We start from the raw sequence: 19,772 nt of genomic DNA, 5'->3' as shown, positions 1-19,772 counted from the left end.
CACTTCTGTTGCAGAGATCATTAGTTACATTTACATTTAGTCATTTAGCAGACGCTTTTATCCAAAGCGACTTACGTCTGAGGACTAAATCAAACAAGTCATCGTGAAGAGGCAATAACAACACAAGAAGTGCTCAAATTACAAAGTTCAAACATTGCTCAGAGTAGTATAAACCAGTCATATATATACATTTATGTTGAGTGCTCACGGAAGAGATGAGTTTTCAGTTGTCTTTTGAATGCTGCCAGGGATTCTGCATTCCGGATGAGGATGGGCAGATTAATCCACCAGCATGGAACCGTGAATGAGAATGTTCTGGAGAGTGATTTTGTGGCTCTTTGTGATGGTACCACGAGCCGTCGCTCATTGATCAATCGTAGGCTTCTGGTAGGGATGTAGACTCGTAGGAGCGAGTGAAAGTAAGAGGGAGCTGAGCCAGTGGTCAATCTGTAAGCAAGTGTCAACGCCTTGAACTTGATGTGAGCGGCGAGTGGGAGCCAGTGCAGAGAGATGAACAGAGGAGTGACGTGGGCCCTAAAGGGTCAAGTTAGTTAGAAACTTGACACCATTTTAATGGGAAACTCTGCGCAAACTTCAAAAACACGAACCTGTGAGAAACCTGATGGCGTGCACATGCGTATTAAGAGTTCATATGCGCGTTTGAATATATGTGTGCAGGCATGTAGTCGTTCCCTAAAAAAACAACCCTCAACAAACTTGTCTGGCCTTAAAGGATTAGTTCGCTTTTGAAAAACTTTTGCTGATAATTTACTCACCCCCATGTCATCCAAGATGTCCATGTCTTTCTTTCCTCAGTCGAAAAGAAATTTAGGTTTTTGATGAAAACATTCCAGGATTTTTCTCCATATAATGGACTTCAATGGGAACCGGATGGTTCAAGGTCCAAAAGACAGTTAATAACTGTTTCAGATGCATCTTCAAATGTCTTTAAACGACACCAGACGATGAATAAGGGTCTTATCATGCGAAACGATCGGTTATTTCAAAGCTTATTCCAAAAATGTAACTTTTCTAAGGACAAATGCTAGCCTTCCTCTATTCTGTGAGGCGCGTTTTAATACGTCACGTATTACGTAATTACGTTCAAAAGGTCACGGGCGACGTAGCCGGAAGTACAGAGTCAGAGTGTTTACAAGTTGAACGCATAGGTTGAACGTGCAAACTAGCTCAAACACCGTTTACAAAAAAAGGAATTAAAAGGAAAAACAACGATGTCGGACGATTTTGATTCTGTACTTCCGGCTACGTCGCCCGTGACCTTTTGAACGTAATTACGTATTACGTGACGTTACAAACGCGCCTCAGAGAATATAGCAAGACTAGCATTTGTCCTTAGAAAAGTTACATTTTTGGAATAAGTTTTGAAATAACCGATCGTTTCGCATGATAAGACTCGTATTCATCGTCTGGTGTCGTTTAAAGACATTTGACGCTGCATCTGAAACAGTTATTAACCGTCTTTTGGACCTTGAACCATCCGGTTCCCATTGAAGTCCATTATGTGGAGAAAAATCCTGGAATGTTTTCATCAAAAACCTAAATTTCTTTTCGACTGAGGAAAGAAAGACATGGACATCTTGGATGACATGGGGGTGAGTAAATTATCAGCAAAAGTTTTTTTCAAAAGTGAACTAATCCTTTAAAATGTATAATACAGATTTTTTTTTTTTTTTTTTATCGACACACGAACTGGAACTATCCCGACAAAGCTTTAGGGATGGGATGGGAGGCCTTCACAGGGGAGGGACTATAGTTGACACTTCAGGGCTGCAAGAAGCAGGTCCTTCATCAGACCAACCAAATGTAATGCATTTTACTTTCAAAAAGACATGATTTATCCATTTAATTAGAAATTACATACATTAAAAATATTTCACAAATGATATTCATATTGTTTTTTTTTCTTCAACATTTTGTTTTATATTATAGTTGATTTTTTGATAATTGATTGTGTTCCAATTTAAATTGCCATAGTTTTTCAAATGTAATACTCTTTGATTAACTTTCCTATCTTAAGATTTAAAGTCGTGTTCTGAGACAATCCAAGCTAAAAATTACATTTGAAATATAGGTCAAATAAGTCAAGGCATGGAAAAAAGTTTTAAATGACAATGCATCTTGATAAAACAACATGAATGGGTTGAAATCAGCCCCTGGCCATTACAGAATCCCTTAATTTAAGAAACACCCTTTTATTGAGTTAGTGTGGATGGGTGTGTGGTTTATTCGACATCCACGCCTCTCTGAAGAATGCTGGAAAACAACAGCCACATTACTCCCCCTTAACGCATTTCAACTCCCCCTCTATGGTCTGCTAGCCCTTTGCATTTTTCTCAACATTATCTGTCCAGTTGATCTGTTCCATCCTCAAACTCCTGACTCCTGTTTGCTTGGTCCTGCACTGGCCCCTATCATGCAAAATTTGCCCTTTTTTAGTACAATTTTAGTACAATGTATGTACATATCTAACACAGTCTCATCCCAAAAAGTCATATAACTGACAACCCGGTCTCACCCCAAGACGTCATATAACTGACGTTTTGGGACGTCTTTTGACCATACGTCAATATTTGCCTTTTTAGGGCCCCCTTAAACGTCGGTAGATGAGGTTATGGGATCCTAACTCTACCCCATACCTAAACCTAACCCGTCACCTAACTGACGTTAAAGGTAAAGCGTCAGTTGTATGACGGCCCGGGATCGCCATCTACCGACGTTTAAGGGGGCCCTAAAAAGGCTGATATTGACGTATGGTCAAAATACGTCCCAAAACGTCAGTTATATGACTTTTTGGGATGAGACTGTGTTATAACTGACGTCTTGGGACGTCTTTTGACCATACGTCAATATCCGCCTTTTTAGGGCCCCCTTAAACGTCGGTAGATGGCGATCCCGGGCCGTCATACAACTGACGCTTTACCTTTAACGTCAGTTAGGTGACGGGTTAGGTTTAGGGTTAGGTTTAGGTCTGAGGTAGAGTTAGGATCCCATAACCTCATCTACCGACGTTTAAGGGGGCCCTAAAAAGGCGAATATTGACGTATGGTCAAAAGACGTCCCAAAACGTCAGTTATATGACATCTTGGGATGAGACCGGGTTGAAATATCCACTTAAAGGGCACATTTAGCAACAAAATACCTCACTGAAAAGGAACTTTTTGTTGCTCTTTCACAGCTCAGGAGACGTAATACTCGTGTGCAATGTAGCAAAATGAAATCACTGATGTTGATTGACAGAGATGACAAACTAACAATTAAACCACATTTTTCAAGTACACTTCCCCCTTCTCTTTCACACGGACATAAAGTCTGTGAATGAAACAAAAAGAAAGAGGAAGAAACAAGTGGAGGGGGAGTTTGGCAAGGAGATGAACGAAACTGTGCATTTGAGTTTGTAATGGAGATAGAGAGAGAGAGAGGGTGAAAGTAATCCTCCCCTTGTGGAATAGATAATCTCCACCCCTTCACACAATGGTCCGTCCCTCTCATGCTCACTGGTTCATTTCAGATATCTGGGTCACTCCCTGTCCTCCCCTCCTTATATTTCCCTCAAACAACTCAAGCAGCCAGAACTCTGCTGCAGCGCTCTCTGCCTCTCTCTTTCCCTCCCCCCCCCCCTCTCTCTCTCTCTCTATCTCTCTCTCTTTCTGCTACAGGTGTGAGGAGTACTAAACCAGCCATTAACAGGTGCCTGTCACTCCTGGCCAAAACCAGACCTCCATCACATAGCATTAATGATATCATAATACTGACCTGACGTTATCTAGAGCATTACACACATATTCGCTTACACACCAACTTCTGTTGTGTCCTAAGACTCGTGGGCCCAGTCAGCTTCACCTGAATAGATACAGTGTGAATTTCTATGAAGTGACATTCAAGACAGGCAGGATGAATTTTGACGAGGTCCTGGACCGGATCGGAGGGTTTGGACGCTTCCAGAAGACGCTTTATGTTTGGATCTGTCTGCCACAGATCTTCTTGGCCTTCCACATGTTGGTGTCTGTCTTCACTGGGGCCGTCCCCCCTCACCTGTGCAGATCCGCTTGGCCAACGGCCAACAGTGGTGGCCCTGGGCCGGGCCTCAACTTCAGCCTTGCTCCTGGGGAGTCCTGCACATCCTTTCAGGATGGCCCTCTGTCCCAGCTTAATCACAGTCTACAAATTCCAGAGTATCCGTCTTCCTCAAACAGCTGCGCGGGATGGGAGTTCAGCAAGGAAGTGTTTCTCAGCACTATTGTCACAGAGGTGAGTACTAATCTTTAAATGTTTTGGTTGTATAACAGGATGTGATAGTTTTGTAAAGTGTCTCTCTCTCTCTGGTGCTGTCGGAGCCAGTCATGCATTGTGGTTAAAATGGTTTGGGTGCAGACTGCTTTGAGGGTTTCTGGCCTCCTGTAGTGAAGGCATCTAAATCTGCTTCATTAAAGAGGTGTAGCTCACAGGACAGCAAGATGGACCAATGGAACTGCGTTCCTTTCGGGACATGTGACCAGCGAGATCGGGTGCTCACAGAAGGACCTCAGAACCTGCTTTGATTCACAAACACTGGATCTGGGCCCAACCTCACCACAGGAGCCGACTATCTGATACCGCTCTCTGCTGTCCAGCTGCTGGGCTGAGGTGGAGGAAGGGGCACAGAGGACACCGATCTTTCTGTTGTCCAGGTGTCTATAGTGAGAAGAGAAAGCTTCTGAACCAAAGTAATTCTGAGATCCTGCCAAAGACACTGCTCTGTGGTGGAGGGAGATGAGAGTTAATCCCCAAATGTGATTCTGAAATAATTATGTACACTTGGGGGAAAAAAACATGCAAAAAGTTGTTCCTCTTGGAGTGCAGTAGCTTGTCACTGTGGGAGTACCCTCAAATCGACATTTTTGTACCTTACTTACCCCTAAAGGTAAAAAGATGTTGGATGGAGTAGTAATATGTATTACTACTCAAAGGGCCAGATTTACCAACAGCTCTCATGGCATTAAAAATTAGTTTCCTTTTCAGACGCAAAATTTATGGGAAGAGATTTGATTTATGGTGATTTACTAATGTTTGCGCTAGTTGATATACTGATATTTGCGACATTATTTACCGAATGTCTTAAACCAGACGCTAATTTGCACTTCTCTTGGTGGATTGTGTTGGTCATTATGGAAATGATCCAGCTACGTCTGTGAACTTTCCACTTCCATCTGCACTTTTTTGGAATTCTCTTGAGTTATTTTACCCTATATAGTAAATCTGGCCCTAAATGTACTAATATGGACCTTTTAGGGGTAGATAATGTACAAAGTTGTGCATCAAAAACAAGCTGTTGTACCCCTAAAGGTACAAGTTTTGCACATGTATTTTTCCTAGAAGGTGACTCCTCAAATCCCAGCTGATTTAAAAAAATAAAATAAAAACTGAAGTCAGTTTCCAGTAATAGCTGATTTATATGGTAATAAGCTTGTCATTAGTTACTCTAGATGGACCATTAGTGGGTTACTGTACCAAATAGTGGACTGGGTTTTCTTGGCCAAGCTTGTTAGGACTGATAGATGACCTTGGACCAATAACAACCAGCCACCATTCTTTGTATGACCTGGTTATGAAGTATAACACTGTTTAATTTCCTTTTTTCCTTATCACCTTATATTACAGTGGGATCTTGTGTGTGAAAATGCCACTTTGAACAACATTGGTTCTTCTATCTATATGTTTGGGCTGCTGGTTGGAGCTGTGCTGTTTGGTGCCCTTGCCGATAAGTAAGTAGAAGAACCTCAAGGTAACTTTCAATGCGTGGAAACCTTTGCGTGTCTTGACAAGAGCTTAAATACCAGAAAGTTTTGGATATTTTACACAAACTGGTGGTGTAACAACACACACGTCACCGCAAATCGGCAACTTGGCAAATATGACTGTTTGTGAGAAACACAGTTCATGCTCGATCACACTTTTGAGACGTCTAGGATGTCTTCTGTCCTGTATGTGGAGTTCCATTTAAGTGGTCTTGGTTTTATTTGCTGATATTTATAGGGAGAAGTGGTGATTCGACTTGAAATGCCTTCCTGTGCAGTAGCTAAATCAGAAGGTTTCTGAGGTATTGGAAAGGCAGTGGTTTTAGAGAGCGGCTCTAATAAGCAGCACATGTTCACATTTCAGAGTTGAAGAGACAATAGCAGCACTGTGGTGTGAAAACATTAACTGCTGAATGAACTGAAGGGAGAATATAGAATGGAATTCTCTAAAATAGGAGAAAGGCGTCGGACGTGAACCCTCTACTGTCTGACAGTGGTTGCTTCAAGACCCAGATTTTACATTGGACCCAAAATAGCACCAAAATACTGTAGGTTATTGCTCAAAATTAAACTTTGATGGTTTCATGCACTTGGTAGGCAGTAATTTACCACAAAAATATTATTGTGGTCAGCATAAAATGCTTATCTTTGATGCAAGTGAAGTGCACATGTAATTAATGTAGTCTGGGTCATATGATTTTAAGGCAAAATATTGCAAGTACTCCTCGTTACAGACCGGATCGAATCCTAGTGTGATTTTATTACAGATTGGATGTTTTGTTGAAAAAGATTTAGTTTGCTGTGTGCTCTACAGTCTGGAGCAATGTCTAAATGTATAGGGTCAAGTGTTCATTTTGTATGTGTATTGTTTTGTGTAATTAGTGCTACATTTCACAAATTCCCAATGCAAAGGGACACTAATACTTAAATACCTCAAAGCTGTGCAAATGGAGTCAATAATGTTTAAAGTTAAACAAAGTTTGGTGGAGATAACGTTAAAATACTAATAATTTGTGAAGAAAAAATGCAAACATTATTATACGTTTTACATATAATTATAGTTTTAATGAGTAAACATTGGTGCACATTTAAAACATCCTTTACGTCTGTAGCAAGGACCCTCTCAAATTTTCGGTTTGTGATTGATTGAATGCATGGCCTTTGAAATCAAAGAATTACATTGCATCCTGGGTGTGTTCATTTGATGCAGTACCTGGTAATCAAACTCATGTTACTAGCACCATTGTCTACTGTTTGAGCTACAGGATGTGTGAAATATTATACGCAGCCATTTTAGAACTGACTAGTGCACACTTGTGAAAAAGAAGTACACTCTTGCATACTTTAAAAAAGTACTTCTTATGAAAATAATGTACTGAAGTGTGAACTGAATGTAAGGTTTTTGGTCCCTTAATTGCATATTACAATCATGTATTTAAATAATTACACAGGTAAAAGCTGGAATTTAGTATATTCATAATATACACTCACCTAAAGGATTATTAGGAACACCACACTAATAAGGTGTGTGACCCCCTTTCACATTCAGAACTGCCTTAATTCTATGTGGCATTGATTCAACGAGGTGCTGAAAGCATTTTTTTTTTAGAAATATTGGCCCATATTGATTGGATAGCATCTTACATTTGATGGAGATTTGTGGGATGCACATCCAGGGCACGAAGCTCCCATTGCACCACATCCCAAAAATCTCTAAATCTTTATTTGGTTGAGATCTGGTGACTGTGGGGGCCATTTTAGTACAGTGAACTCATTATCATGTTCAAGAAACCAATTTGAAATGATTTCAGCTTTGTGACATGGTGCATTATCCTGCTGGAAGTAGCCATCTGAGGATGAGTACATGGTGGCCATAAAGGGATGTACATGGTCAGAAACAATGCTTAGGTAGGCCGTGGCATTAAAACAATGTCCAAGTGGCACTAAGGGGCCTAAAGTGTGCCAAGAAAATATCCCCCACACCATTACACCACCACCACCAGCCTGCACAGTGGTAACAAGGCATGATGGATCCATGTACTCATTCTGTTTACACCAAATTCTGACTCTACCATCTGAATGTCTCAACAGAAATCGAGACTCATCAGACCAGGCAACATTTCCCCAGTCTTCAACTGTCCAATTTTGGTGAACTCTTGCAAATTGTAGCCTCTTTTTCCTATTTGTAGTGGAAATGAGAGGTACCTGGTGGGGTCTTCTGCTGTTGTAGCCCATCCGCCTCAAGGTTGTGTGTTGTGGCTCCACAAATGCTTTGCTGCATACCTCGGTTGTAACGAGTGGTTATTTCAGTCAAAGTTGCTCTTCTATCAGCTTGAATCAGTCGGCCCATTCTCCTCTGACCTTTAGCATCAACAAGGTATTTTCGCCCACAGGACTGCCGCATACTGGATGTTTTTCCCTTTTCACACCATTCGTTACAAACCTTACAAATGGTTGTGCGTGAAAACTGCCAGTAACTGAGGAGATTGTGAAATACTCAGACCGGCCCGTCTGGCACCAACAACCATGCCACGCTCAAAATTGTCCTTTCTAAATCACCTTTCTTTCCATTCTGACATTCAGTTTGGACTTCAGGAGATTGTCTTGACCAGGGCCACACCCCTAAATGCATTGAATCAACTGCCATGTGATAACTAATGAACCTTATTGTAAAGTGTTACCAAAGCATGCCAAAAGATATTTCAGCCCGTTCTCATCCTTTAACGTCTTATAGAACGCTATATGCAAAAACGGCGCTATACTACGCACATGGCACCCTTTATCGTTAATATAACACGCGAACCCAAGACGTTATAAATCCTTTAGCGTGAATATGACACGCACACCCTACCCCACACCTAAACTTAGCCCTCACAGCGTATGTTATATTAACGATAACGGGTGCCATGTGCGTAGTATAGCGCCGTTTTGTCATATAGCGTTCTATATGACGTTAAAGGATGAGAATGCGTTGGATATTTACACATAACAATTTAGTCAGTATATATGCAATGAAAGTGTAGTCTAAATTCACTGGGGGGCCTTTTATTACCTTAAAATTACATTCTCTGCAATTTACTTTTTATATCTGAAGTACACTACAAATGTACTGTACAATCAATACAATTATAAGCACACTTCTTTTTTTACAAGGGTAGACACATCAGAACCTATTTTCTAAGAAATGAATGACTATCTGAGCTTTATTAACTACGCTTCTGTGCTGTTTTAGGTATGGCCGCAGAATTATCATATTGACTGGTTTAGCAGTACAGGCCATCTTTGGAGTGGGGGTCGCTTTCGCCCCAAATTTCTACATTTATGTCCTGCTTCGGTTCGTGGTGGGCATGACTGTGTCTGCAGTGATTATGAATGCATTTGTGTTGGGTAAGTAAGACATCCACTAAAGACTCCAAAATCTTTCCTGAAATAGAGAAAATTTGCTGTTAAAAGGAAATTGTAGCAATTCTTATCATTTTAGTTAGTAGCAGAGATAATAACAATATATTAAAACATTTTAGAACAAATAATAGTTTATCAGGTAACACTTTACAATAAGTTCTGTTAGTTAAGATTAGTTAACTACATTAGTTAATATGAACTGCGCATATACAGCATTTATTGATCTTTGTTAATGTTAATTTCAACATTAACACAATATTAACACTCTAGTAACAAGAAACTGATAAATTACTATGTAATATCACTCAGATGAATGGTAGTTCACGATTAGCTAAATAGTAACTGCTATTTTTTCATACTATTAAGGGACAATTGAGAATTACTACAGGTCAGGGGGCGCATCACAATCCTATCTTATCTGTTTGGTAACTTTGTCAATTTCAGTTAGGACCTCATTTAGGACAAAAGCTATTACAGAATGACAGTTCTGTGGAAATGGATAGGAAAAGGGTATTACAGAAGCAGAACTCACTGTTTTTGAAAAAGTCAGAGAGAGATAAATGGTAAGAAGTCCACACTCAAAAAAAATATATGTTGGCTTTAATTAACTTTTTTATGTCAGCAGGTTGCACATAACTGAATTACGTTAAACAAACATAATTTGTTCATATAACTTCAACACATTTAAATAAATGATACGTTGGCTTTAATTAACTTTTTTATGTCAACAGGTTCTGATATGTTGGCTTTAAATAACTTTTTTGTCTACCTTTATTTAATACATGTCTACCTCAAATGTAACATTGGATCTGTACATCCGCATCGAAGGAAAAACATTATAATCTCGTTATAAATCACAAGAAAAGTAACTATGAAGACACTAAATTTAACATAAAACAGTCATCATAATAATGATGATAAAATACATAAATACACTTAAATTGCTTTAAAATAGTTTGTGGATTGTGGTGAATATGGATTGTTGAATTTTTAATAATGAAAATGTGTTTGAAATTGAAATATTCACAGTTTAAATATTCGACAATGCTGAATTTGCAGCCCATAAAAATGCAAGCACGGTTAATGTAATGCATTTGTTTTTCCTAAGCAGTGCAATTCAACATGCTTTTTTGTTTCAAAAATATTTGCCATTATTTTACATCCATTTAAAACACCATCAGATCACATTTTTTATTTGTTCATCTGGCTGTTATAACTCAGATACAGCAGCTAATGTTAATGATGTGAGAGTCAAGAGCCCAGCTAAACCAAACACTGATCACGATAATGGTGACTTATTAAATTGCGGTTTTCTCCTTCAGTGATTCTGCTTGTTAACATCAGGTGTCTTCAATAATGCTCAATCATCACTCAATTATTCACTTAAATATCTCATTAACTTTACACTGCTTCAGTGTTCATTTAACACTCAGCTCAGAGTTGAATTGGGTCGCTTAAAATGACTTAATTGTTGAAGTTACATGAACAAATTAGGTTTGTTTAACGTAACCCAGTTATGTGGAACCTGTTTACATAAAAAAGTTCATTAAAGTCAACGTAACATTTTTTTGAGTGTATGACAACCCCATTGGTGTCCTAACATCAAAACTATTTGAGAGCCAGTTGTAAAAAAATCACATAATAATAGCCCCGTCTGAGAATGGTGTCACATTTATTAATGATACAAGATGAAGTATAGATATGTTTGATGGTGGAAAGACTTTGTGAACACCCAAATGATGTGTTGCATTTTGTAGAGATTTTGTAAGATAGGATAAGAATTCTAAATCAACTTAAGATTTGCTTCTGTAAAACAAATTGGTGAAAAATCTTAAATTAACTTGTCATATCTGAACCTAAAGGGGCTATGTGTAGGTTTTTAACTTTTAAAATGTTTAAGATAGAGTTTTCATAGTTTTCAGCTAACCATAATGTAATAGAAAGAATGACACCGTGACTGCCCACCACGGTTCCCTCCATCAGCCTGTAGGCTAAATTGTGTGTGGAGGAGTCGGGTCCAAATTGGCGCATCATGCGTGTTCTCATCTACTTGGGCATACATCCGTATGGCAGCCATTAGTAAGCAGCGGCAATCGCTAGTAGTAGTGTTTCAAAAGGACTCTGCAGACGGAAAGAAGCGACCAGCCTCCAGCACAATAAAGACACCCACGGAAACTCCTTGGAAGTAAAAAAGAAAAGAAAGGCCTTATCTAGTGCGTCCAAAATAGAGAGTGACCAGCGTCGGGCAAAGACAAGACATCGGAGCGGCATTTGACTCTTGGAGGGAGCTCCGGTCAGCGCTGGGTATAAAAACAGACCCCGTGCTGTCAAACAATAACCTTACAGTAGTGTAACTTGACTTACCTGTCTTACCATACGAGCGTGCGCACCGAGAACGAGCATGGCTGCAGTTTCTCTAACGGCCACTGGTGTCAATAACGGTTCGAAATTTTAGAACTTACACAATGCTCCTTTAAGACTTAAGATAGACATTTTCTGTAATACGCCCCCAGGCTCATAATTAATGTGAATAAGGCATAGTGTCTAATTAATTTTAAAGAGAAGATAATGGTAACCCACTAGTAATGACTCAAGTTTTACCAAATCCTTCTGAAGGAATTGCTCATCATTTGTATCAGTAAGTGAAAAGCATGATGACTCTCAAATCTAGTAATGACTGAAATCACTGTAACCTGTCGAGCTTTGTGGAAGATTCTAGATAGTAATGACTCAAATTGTACATCCTTCTAAAGGAATTACTAATGATTTGGACCAGAATTCTGCAGTGAAGATCATGGTAGCCTACTGTAGATAAATAAACCACCGCTCAATTGTTTCTGGGACTTTCTGATTTACTATGAGTGGAGAGTATCGTCCTATGTTTGAATTTTGTCTATTTTTTTGCAGGTACTGAGTGGACAGGCCCCAAAAAGCGCATGCTGGCAGGTGTCATCACAGATTATTTCTTTGGTTTTGGCTACATCCTCCTTGCAGGGGTGGCCTACCTCATTCGAGACTGGCGTAAACTGCAGTTGGCCATATCTGCCCCTGGCTTCCTCTTCGTGTTCTACATCTGGTGAGTTGCAGAGGAGCAGAAAACTCTTACAGGAAACACAAATAGGCCTCAAATGACCTATATTCACTTCTCTAATAATGCACAGGAAGAGGGAAGGAGAGAGTGGACAAGGACAATTTGGGATGTTTATAAACAGTGTTGGGGAAAGTTACTTTGAAAAGTTATGTATTACAATATTGCTCCCCTAAAAAGTAACTAATTGTGTTAATTGGATGCTCTTTTAGAAAAGTAATGTGCTACGTTACTTTTGCATTACTTTTTTTTCACCTGGGCTTGGCTTGTTTTTTTGTTTTTTTTATAACAAAAAAGTAATATTTTTTGGCAAATGTAAAGACCCTTTAACACCAAAACCCAGATAGCAAACTGACATTGAATCAACGTGGAAATATGACATAGAAACAACGTTGATCTGACATTGTTTTGCTCATCGAATTAACGTTGAACCAACGTCAGACGCGTCATTCTTTCAAAACTAACGGAAAATCAACTTGAAATCAACGCGTTGTTTCAACGTTATGAAAGCAAACCAATTTTCGATTTTCATTTAGCTTTGAAGAATGCCGCGTCTGATGTTGGTTCAACGTTAATTCGATGAGCAAAATCAACGTTGTTTCAATGTCATGAGAGACGTCGTTTCCACGTTGATTCAATGTCAGTTTGCTGTCTGGGAAGTTTAATAATAAGCCTCAGGCTGAAGGAAATTCAAATTCACGCGTGTACAGTAAACGGCGCAGCAGCTCAAGCAAACCTTTCAGCCTTGCTGCCATCCTGAATCACTGAAGCATTATTTGAAAAAGTAACTAAGATATTTTGTTGTAAATTTTAAAAGTAATGCTTTACTTTACTAGTTACTTCAAAAAGTAATCTGATTACATAACTAAAGTTACTTGAGTTACCCCCAACACTGTTAATAAATGTATCTTATGTAATGACACGAGACTTAAAGAGCAACGTGCAGGTTGGACACCCCTATATAGCATAGTGTATGTTGATGATAAAACAACTAGATTTTCTGAACTGGAGTAATATATATTATAAGAAACCGAGTTCTCCGACGTTGACGAACATGCCTATGATGGCCCACGGGTCTATAAATATTAGCCTCCTAGGCGAAATAGAAGTCAGGGGGAGATCATGGGTGAAACAATAGGCAGAGGAGATAAGTAACGTTGTGGTGTCAAGACTTGGTGAGTTCATGTAAGTTAGCACCGTGGCTAACGCTGATTGATCTACTGTATGGCTAGTACCTTGGTGCTTTTTGTAATAAATCTATTTTAGCAAACATATTGTCACAGTCTGTCGTCCTCACCTGTTTGGTCCCGTCATCTGCACCACACTTCCCCGGATCCTTTTGTTCCTCTCCCGGACTCACTTCCCCAATCAGCCACCTGTTCCTCGTCCTGTCATGATCATTTTCACCTGTGTTCACCCCAATCAACCCTGATTCCTCTGTGTATTTAGTTTCCTCTGTTTCATTCTGTCCTTGTCGGTCAATGTTCAATGTTACGCCGTGTTTCCTGTCTTCCTGCCTGTCTTTTGAGATTAAATCTATGTTCCTCGTGATTCTGGATTCCGCTCCTTCTTCAACCCGCACCACACCGTGACAGATTGACCGACCCAAAAGAAAAAAAGAAGAAGAAAAAATGGACATTCCGGCCGTGGCTCTTCTCTGCCTTGATCAAGAAGACCGTTCCCTGGAATCCCATACTAGGGATTTTCTGGAGTTGGCGTGCCTCACTCACTATTCTGACCGCTCGCTGAGTGAGTTCTACATCGCCAGCCTCAGCGAGCGGTCCCGGGCACGCCTCCCAGGGAACGGTCCAGATGATTTCGCCGCCTGTGTGGAGTGGGTGCTGGTGTGCTGTGAGTCTCCATTCACGGTGGAGGAAGTCACCAGCACCCCTCCAAAGCTCGAGCTCTCCTCTCCGCTGGTTCCGCCCAGCCTCGCCGAGCCCGAGATCTCTTCGCTGGTTCCGTCCAGCACCGTCCAGCCAGCCCCAGAGACCGTCCAGCCAGCCCCAGAGACCGTCCAGCCAGCGCCAGAGACCGTCCAGCCAGCGCCGGAGACCGTCCAGCCAGCGCCAAAGACCGTCCAGCCTGCGCCAGAGACCGTCCAGCCTGCGCCAGAGACCGTCCAGCCTGCGCCAGAGACCGTCCAGCCTGCGCCCGAGACCGTCCAGCCTGCGCCCGAGACCGTCCAGCCTGCGCCCGAGACCGTCCAGCCAGAGCCCGAGACCGTCCAGCCAGAGGCCGAGACCGTCCAGCCAGAGGCCGAGACCGTCCAGCCAGAGCCCGAGACCGTCCAACCAGAGGCCGAGACCGTCCAGCCAGAGCCCGAGACCGTCCAGCCAGAGCCCGAGACCGTCCAGCCAGAGCCCGAGACCGTTCAGCCAGAGGCCGAGACCAGGATCCCACCCAGCCTCCCTCTCCCGCCTCCTCTCATCTGTCCTCCCTCTGTTCTCCTGCCCTTCAGCTCCCCTGACCCAGCCTGGTCCTTGGATCCCCGGTCTTCGCTTCACACCTCCTCCATCTGGACACTTCCTCGGCCCCCGGTCCCATTGGCTCCCCCGTGGCTCCTACCTCCCTCAGCTCCTCCATGGCCCCTCAGTCCACCAGCTCGGCCAGGCTCCCTCGACCCTCCGGACTCCCTTCGCTCCCTCGTCGTCCTCCCTTCACCTTTGGACTTCATTCCTCTGGCTCCGCCCCGTCATATCACCCCCCCGGTTCTGTCGGACTCCTCACTCCCTCCAGTCACCCGTCAGCCCTCACGCCCTCTGACCTCACTGTGTCCCTCCGTGCCCCTGTCATCACTTCGGTCACCAGAGCCTACGGTATCACCATGTTCCCTCAGTCCCTCATCAGCACCACTTGTCGTCAGTCACTCAGCTACACCCTGGTCTCCTCTCCCATCCGCTCCACCCCTGTCAGTCGGCCCCCTGGTGTTGTCAGCCCCACTACCATCGGCTCCACCAGGGGTCCTCCCTCCAGCTGCTCCGCCCTGGTCTCGCCCTCATCATGCTCCGCCCTGGTCTCGCCCTCAGCCTGCTCCGCCCTGGTCTCACCCTCAGCCTGCTCCGCCCTGGTCTCGCCCTCAGCCTGCTCCGCCCTGGCCACGCCCTCAGCCTGCTTTGCCCTGGGGAAGCCCTCAGCCTGCTCCGCCCTGGTCTCACCCTCAGCCTGCTCCGCCCTGGTCTCGCCCTCAGCCTGCTCCGCCCTGGCCACGCCCTCAGCCTGCTTTGCCCTGGGGAAGCCCTCAGCCTGCTCCGCCCTGGGGACGCCCTCAGCCTGCTCCGCCCTGGCCACGCCCTCAGTCTGCTCCGCCCTGGCCTCGCCCTCATCCTGCTCCGCCCTGGGGGGGCTGTCTCCTCCTGACGACGCCCTCCACAGCCTCCAGGGTGCCCCCCCCCCCCTCCCCATTGATGTTATGGCGTGAGGCCACGCCTTCCGGGAGGGGGGAGTAATGTCACAGTCTGTCGTCCTCACCTGTTTGGTCCCGTCATCTGCACCACACTTCCCCGGATCCTTTTGTTCCTCTCCCGGACTCACTTCCCCAATCAGCCACCTGTTCCTCGTCCTGTCATGATCATTTTCACCTGTGTTCACCCCAATCAACCCTGATTCCTCTGTGTATTTAGTTTCCTCTGTTTCATTCTGTCCTTGTCGGTCAATGTTCAATGTTACGCCGTGTTTCCTGTCTTCCTGCCTGTCTTTTGAGATTAAATCTATGTTCCTCGTGATTCTGGATTCCGCTCCTTCTTCAACCCGCACCACACCGTGACACATATGTTCGACTTTGTTCTTGATTAAACATCCATTTAGATTGTCTTAATTTAAGCCAGCAACGTTTTGTCTTCTCATATTCTACACTGACAGTGATTATGCAGTCCATCCAAGGTGGTTAGCACTATCTACATGACCATGCCATAACATCAAATAAACAATGACAAGCTAAGCTACAATAACAACAGTCTAATGGAGCGTTTCCACTGCATGACACGGCTTCGTCGGTACGGTTCGGCTCGCTTCGTGTTTCCACTGCATGGTATGACTCGGCTTGGCGCGGCTCGGCTCGCTTTAGCTAGGTTCGCTTTTCAACTGCATGTATTGATACCATTTAAAGCGAGTGAAATGTGCGCCACAAACGACCGAGTGTGTGGTAACAGACGCGGCAGTGAAGTCTGCTCTCTTCACCTGCACAAAACGCACCCAAGACCGAAAAGCCTTGTTTTTCCTAGAAGGAAAATGATGGACACGATGTCCTGACAGGCTGGAATTCGTCCAACAGCACAAACACAATAATTTACCATTGTGGCTTCTCTAAAACTCGATCTAAAACTTTCTGTCTCTCACTACTGCTCTAACTACATCAACACCCAACAATGAGAAAGATGACCGCGAGCTCTTTTATTTGCCTCAGCCTACGTCATATGTCGCGTTGCTAGCGGGAAAGGCGTATTTCAAAGCCTAACGCATTTTCATCAAAATCTCTACATCAAATGAGATTTCATTAGTAATTTCCACATATGTGTTTTTAAAAGACCTCTGCAGACAATTTAAAGTATTAATTCAGAAATAAATTCAACCTGCATGTTGCTCTTTAAGTGTCAACAATTTTCCAGGTACTTTTGAGGCCACTGGAGCCTACAGTCGTGCTCAGAATTAATGGCACCCCTGATGAATATGATGAAAACTGGCTGTAAAAAATAATTCTGCATTGTTTATCCTTTTGATCTTCCATTCAAAAAATTTGTAAAATTCTAACCTTTCATTAAAGCAAAAGAATTGAAAGTGGGGGTAAATCACACTATGAAATAAATGTTTTTCTCCAAAACACTCTGGCCATAATTGTTGGCACCCCTAGAATTGTTTATGAGAAAAATATCTCTGAAGTACATTCCCATTAATATTTAATTTTTTAAGCAAATCAGGGTGACTAGGAACATGAAATTGTCTAGCTATGACTTCTTGTTTCAAGGAGTTTAAATATGGGGAAGCACAAAGGTCAAATTCCCTAAATCATCCATCACAATGAATAAAACCAAAGAACATGGTTCTGATGTGCATCAAAAGATTGTTGAGCTTCACAAAATAGAAAGTGGATGTAAGAAAATAGCTAAAGAATTGAAAATCCCCATTTTGACCATCAGGACAATAATTAAGAAGTTATAATCAACTAAAGATGTTACGATTCTGCCAGGAAGAGGACGTGTGTCTATTTTGCCTTAATGGACGGTGAGGATGAAAGTTTGAGTGTCCAAAGACTCTTCAAGGATCACAGATGAAGAATTGCAGAGATTAGTTGAGTCTTGGGGTCAGAAAACCTAAAAAAATTATCAGACAACCCCTACATCCCCACATGTTGTTTGAGAGGGTTTCAAGAAAAATGCTCCTCGCTCCTCCAAAAACAAACTCCAGCATATTCAGTTGTCAGACACGACTGGATCTTCAAACGGCACATGGTTCTGTGGTCAGATGAAACTAAAAAAGGGGCTTTTTGGCAGCAAACCCAGCAGATGTGATTGGTGCAAACAGGGATGAAGAGTACCCCATGCCTACGGTTAAATATACTGCTGGATCTTGTATGTTGTGGGCCTATTTATTTGCTGGAGGTCCTGGACATCTTGTTCCGATACATGGTATTATGGATTCTATCAAATACAAAAAGATAAAAAATAAAAACCTGATGCCTTCTGCTAGAAATCTTATAATGGGCCGTGGTTGGATCTTCCATCAGGACAACGATCCAAAACAAAAATCAAAAATCAACACAAAAATTAGTTACGGAGCACAAAATGAAGCTTCTGCCATGACCGTCGCAGACCCTGACCTGATGAGTGGTCTGAACTGAAGAGATGAAGCACCAACATGGATCTGGGAATCTGCAGGATCTGGAGAGAGTCTGTATGGAGGAATGGTCTCTGATCTCTGGTCAGGTGTTCTCCAAACTCATCAGGCATTATAGGAGAAGACTCAGATCTGTTATCTTGGCAAAAGTTTACAGATCTGAGATTGCAAAAAGTTTTTAATAACAGGGTGCCAATAATTATGGCCAGAGTGTTTTGGAGAAAAACATTTATTTCATAGTGTGATTTACCCCCACTTTCAATTCTTTTGCTTCAATGAAAGGTTAGAATTTTGCCAATTTTTTGAATGGAAGATCAAAAGGATAAACAATGCAGAATTATTTTTTACAGCCAGTTTTCATCATATTTACCAGGGGTGCCATTAATTCTGAGCACGACTGTATGTTCTTGCATGTGTACATGTGTTTCTGTTATTCATTTTTTTTATTTCAATTTTTTTATTCTCAGGGTGCTTCCTAAGTCTGCCCGTTGGTTAATGGCCAATGAGAAGCATGAAGAGGCATTGGATCTAATTCGCAAGGCGGCACTTATTAATGGCAAATCTCTCATGGACAACGACTTTGAACTCTGTCAGGTATGGCAAACACCAATGAATGACACTGAATGCAAACAAGTTAAATAAGAGATTTACTTACAAGTAAAGAGATTTACTTACAAATAAGAGATTTACTTACAAGTCCATCAACAAGATCATCAGGTCAGCATCGCTGTTGCATCCAGTGCTGCTTTTAAGCTCGCGCCAACGAGTGAAAGCCTGACCCAGCGAAACTCCTGTCCGGTTTCTAGTCTCGGCACAGTCCGATTCTCTTTTCCTTTTTCTGGACATTTCTGATCGAGTTTTCTTGGATGCGTGCAAGTGGCTTCATACAGTATGTTGTTGTTGATGTGTGTGACGTCGTTGCCGTAAAGCATGTTGTGATTCTCGCGAGATTTGTCAGGGGCGCCGCTCTCAAACTTGCATTGCTGGTTTTTCCGGCGGCGTCCCCCCAAGCTTTACAACCAGGATGATTCGCCCTACAATGACTTTGTTTACCACTGAAACGACTTTGAAGCTGTTATATTAAGGTAGTGATCTTGCATAGTGTGCCTTTAATTCTCCTCTGCTGAGATCTTGAGAGATGTTCAATATTCGGACTTGTCTCTCAGCTGCCTGCTCATAGAGATCAATTTATATTGTAAAGCTTGTTTTGATGAAAATTGTGTTGTATCTCGTTGTCTACGTTACTATGATTGTAAATAAGTGACATTTTTGTTTTAACAACATTTAGCTCACGAGTTATTGGTCCGGGAGGTTCGAACTTGTGAATATATTGCCAATTTTACTGAACTCCTTAGCACTCACTGACCGCATTTCTTTACATTTGAGTCCAAATTCAAACACTGTGAAACACTCCAATGTTAATGTGTCTGAAACACTGCCAGAGGGACATTTAACACAAAGTGTTTGTCTGAGATCACAACAGGTTTTAGGGAACGCAAATATCTTTGCGAGGAAACTCAAAAGTTTTGAGAGGGAATGCAAATACCTTTGCGAGGGAACGCATGCATTTTGCAAGGGAACGCAAAGTTTCTCGGGGAAAGGCAAGAGTTTTGTGAGTTTTGAAAAATATTTTTTTCACACATACCAAATTTTTC

General features: G+C 42.3%; 1 protein-coding gene across 1 annotated transcript in view; it reads left to right on the top strand.

The window, feature by feature from the left end:
• The first annotated feature begins 3,104 nt into the window (after positions 1-3,104).
• LOC120491726 (organic cation transporter protein) overlaps positions 3,105-19,772 on the top strand; it is a 43,173-nt gene continuing 26,505 nt past the window's right edge. Inside the window, exons 1-5 of the mRNA XM_039689730.2 lie at positions 3,105-4,269; positions 5,659-5,762; positions 9,028-9,182; positions 12,105-12,273; positions 18,585-18,711. Of these exons, the coding sequence (XP_039545664.1) occupies positions 3,913-4,269; positions 5,659-5,762; positions 9,028-9,182; positions 12,105-12,273; positions 18,585-18,711 (912 nt within the window). The 5' untranslated portion in view covers positions 3,105-3,912. The remainder of the gene's footprint in view (positions 4,270-5,658; positions 5,763-9,027; positions 9,183-12,104; positions 12,274-18,584; positions 18,712-19,772) is intronic.

This window comes from Pimephales promelas, chromosome 13, assembly GCF_988280905.1.
Source record: "Pimephales promelas chromosome 13, fPimPro1.hap1.1, whole genome shotgun sequence".
NCBI lineage: Eukaryota > Metazoa > Chordata > Actinopteri > Cypriniformes > Leuciscidae > Pimephales > Pimephales promelas.
The sequence above is the reverse complement of the archived record's forward strand: the minus strand, read 5'-3'. Positions and strand labels throughout refer to the sequence as shown.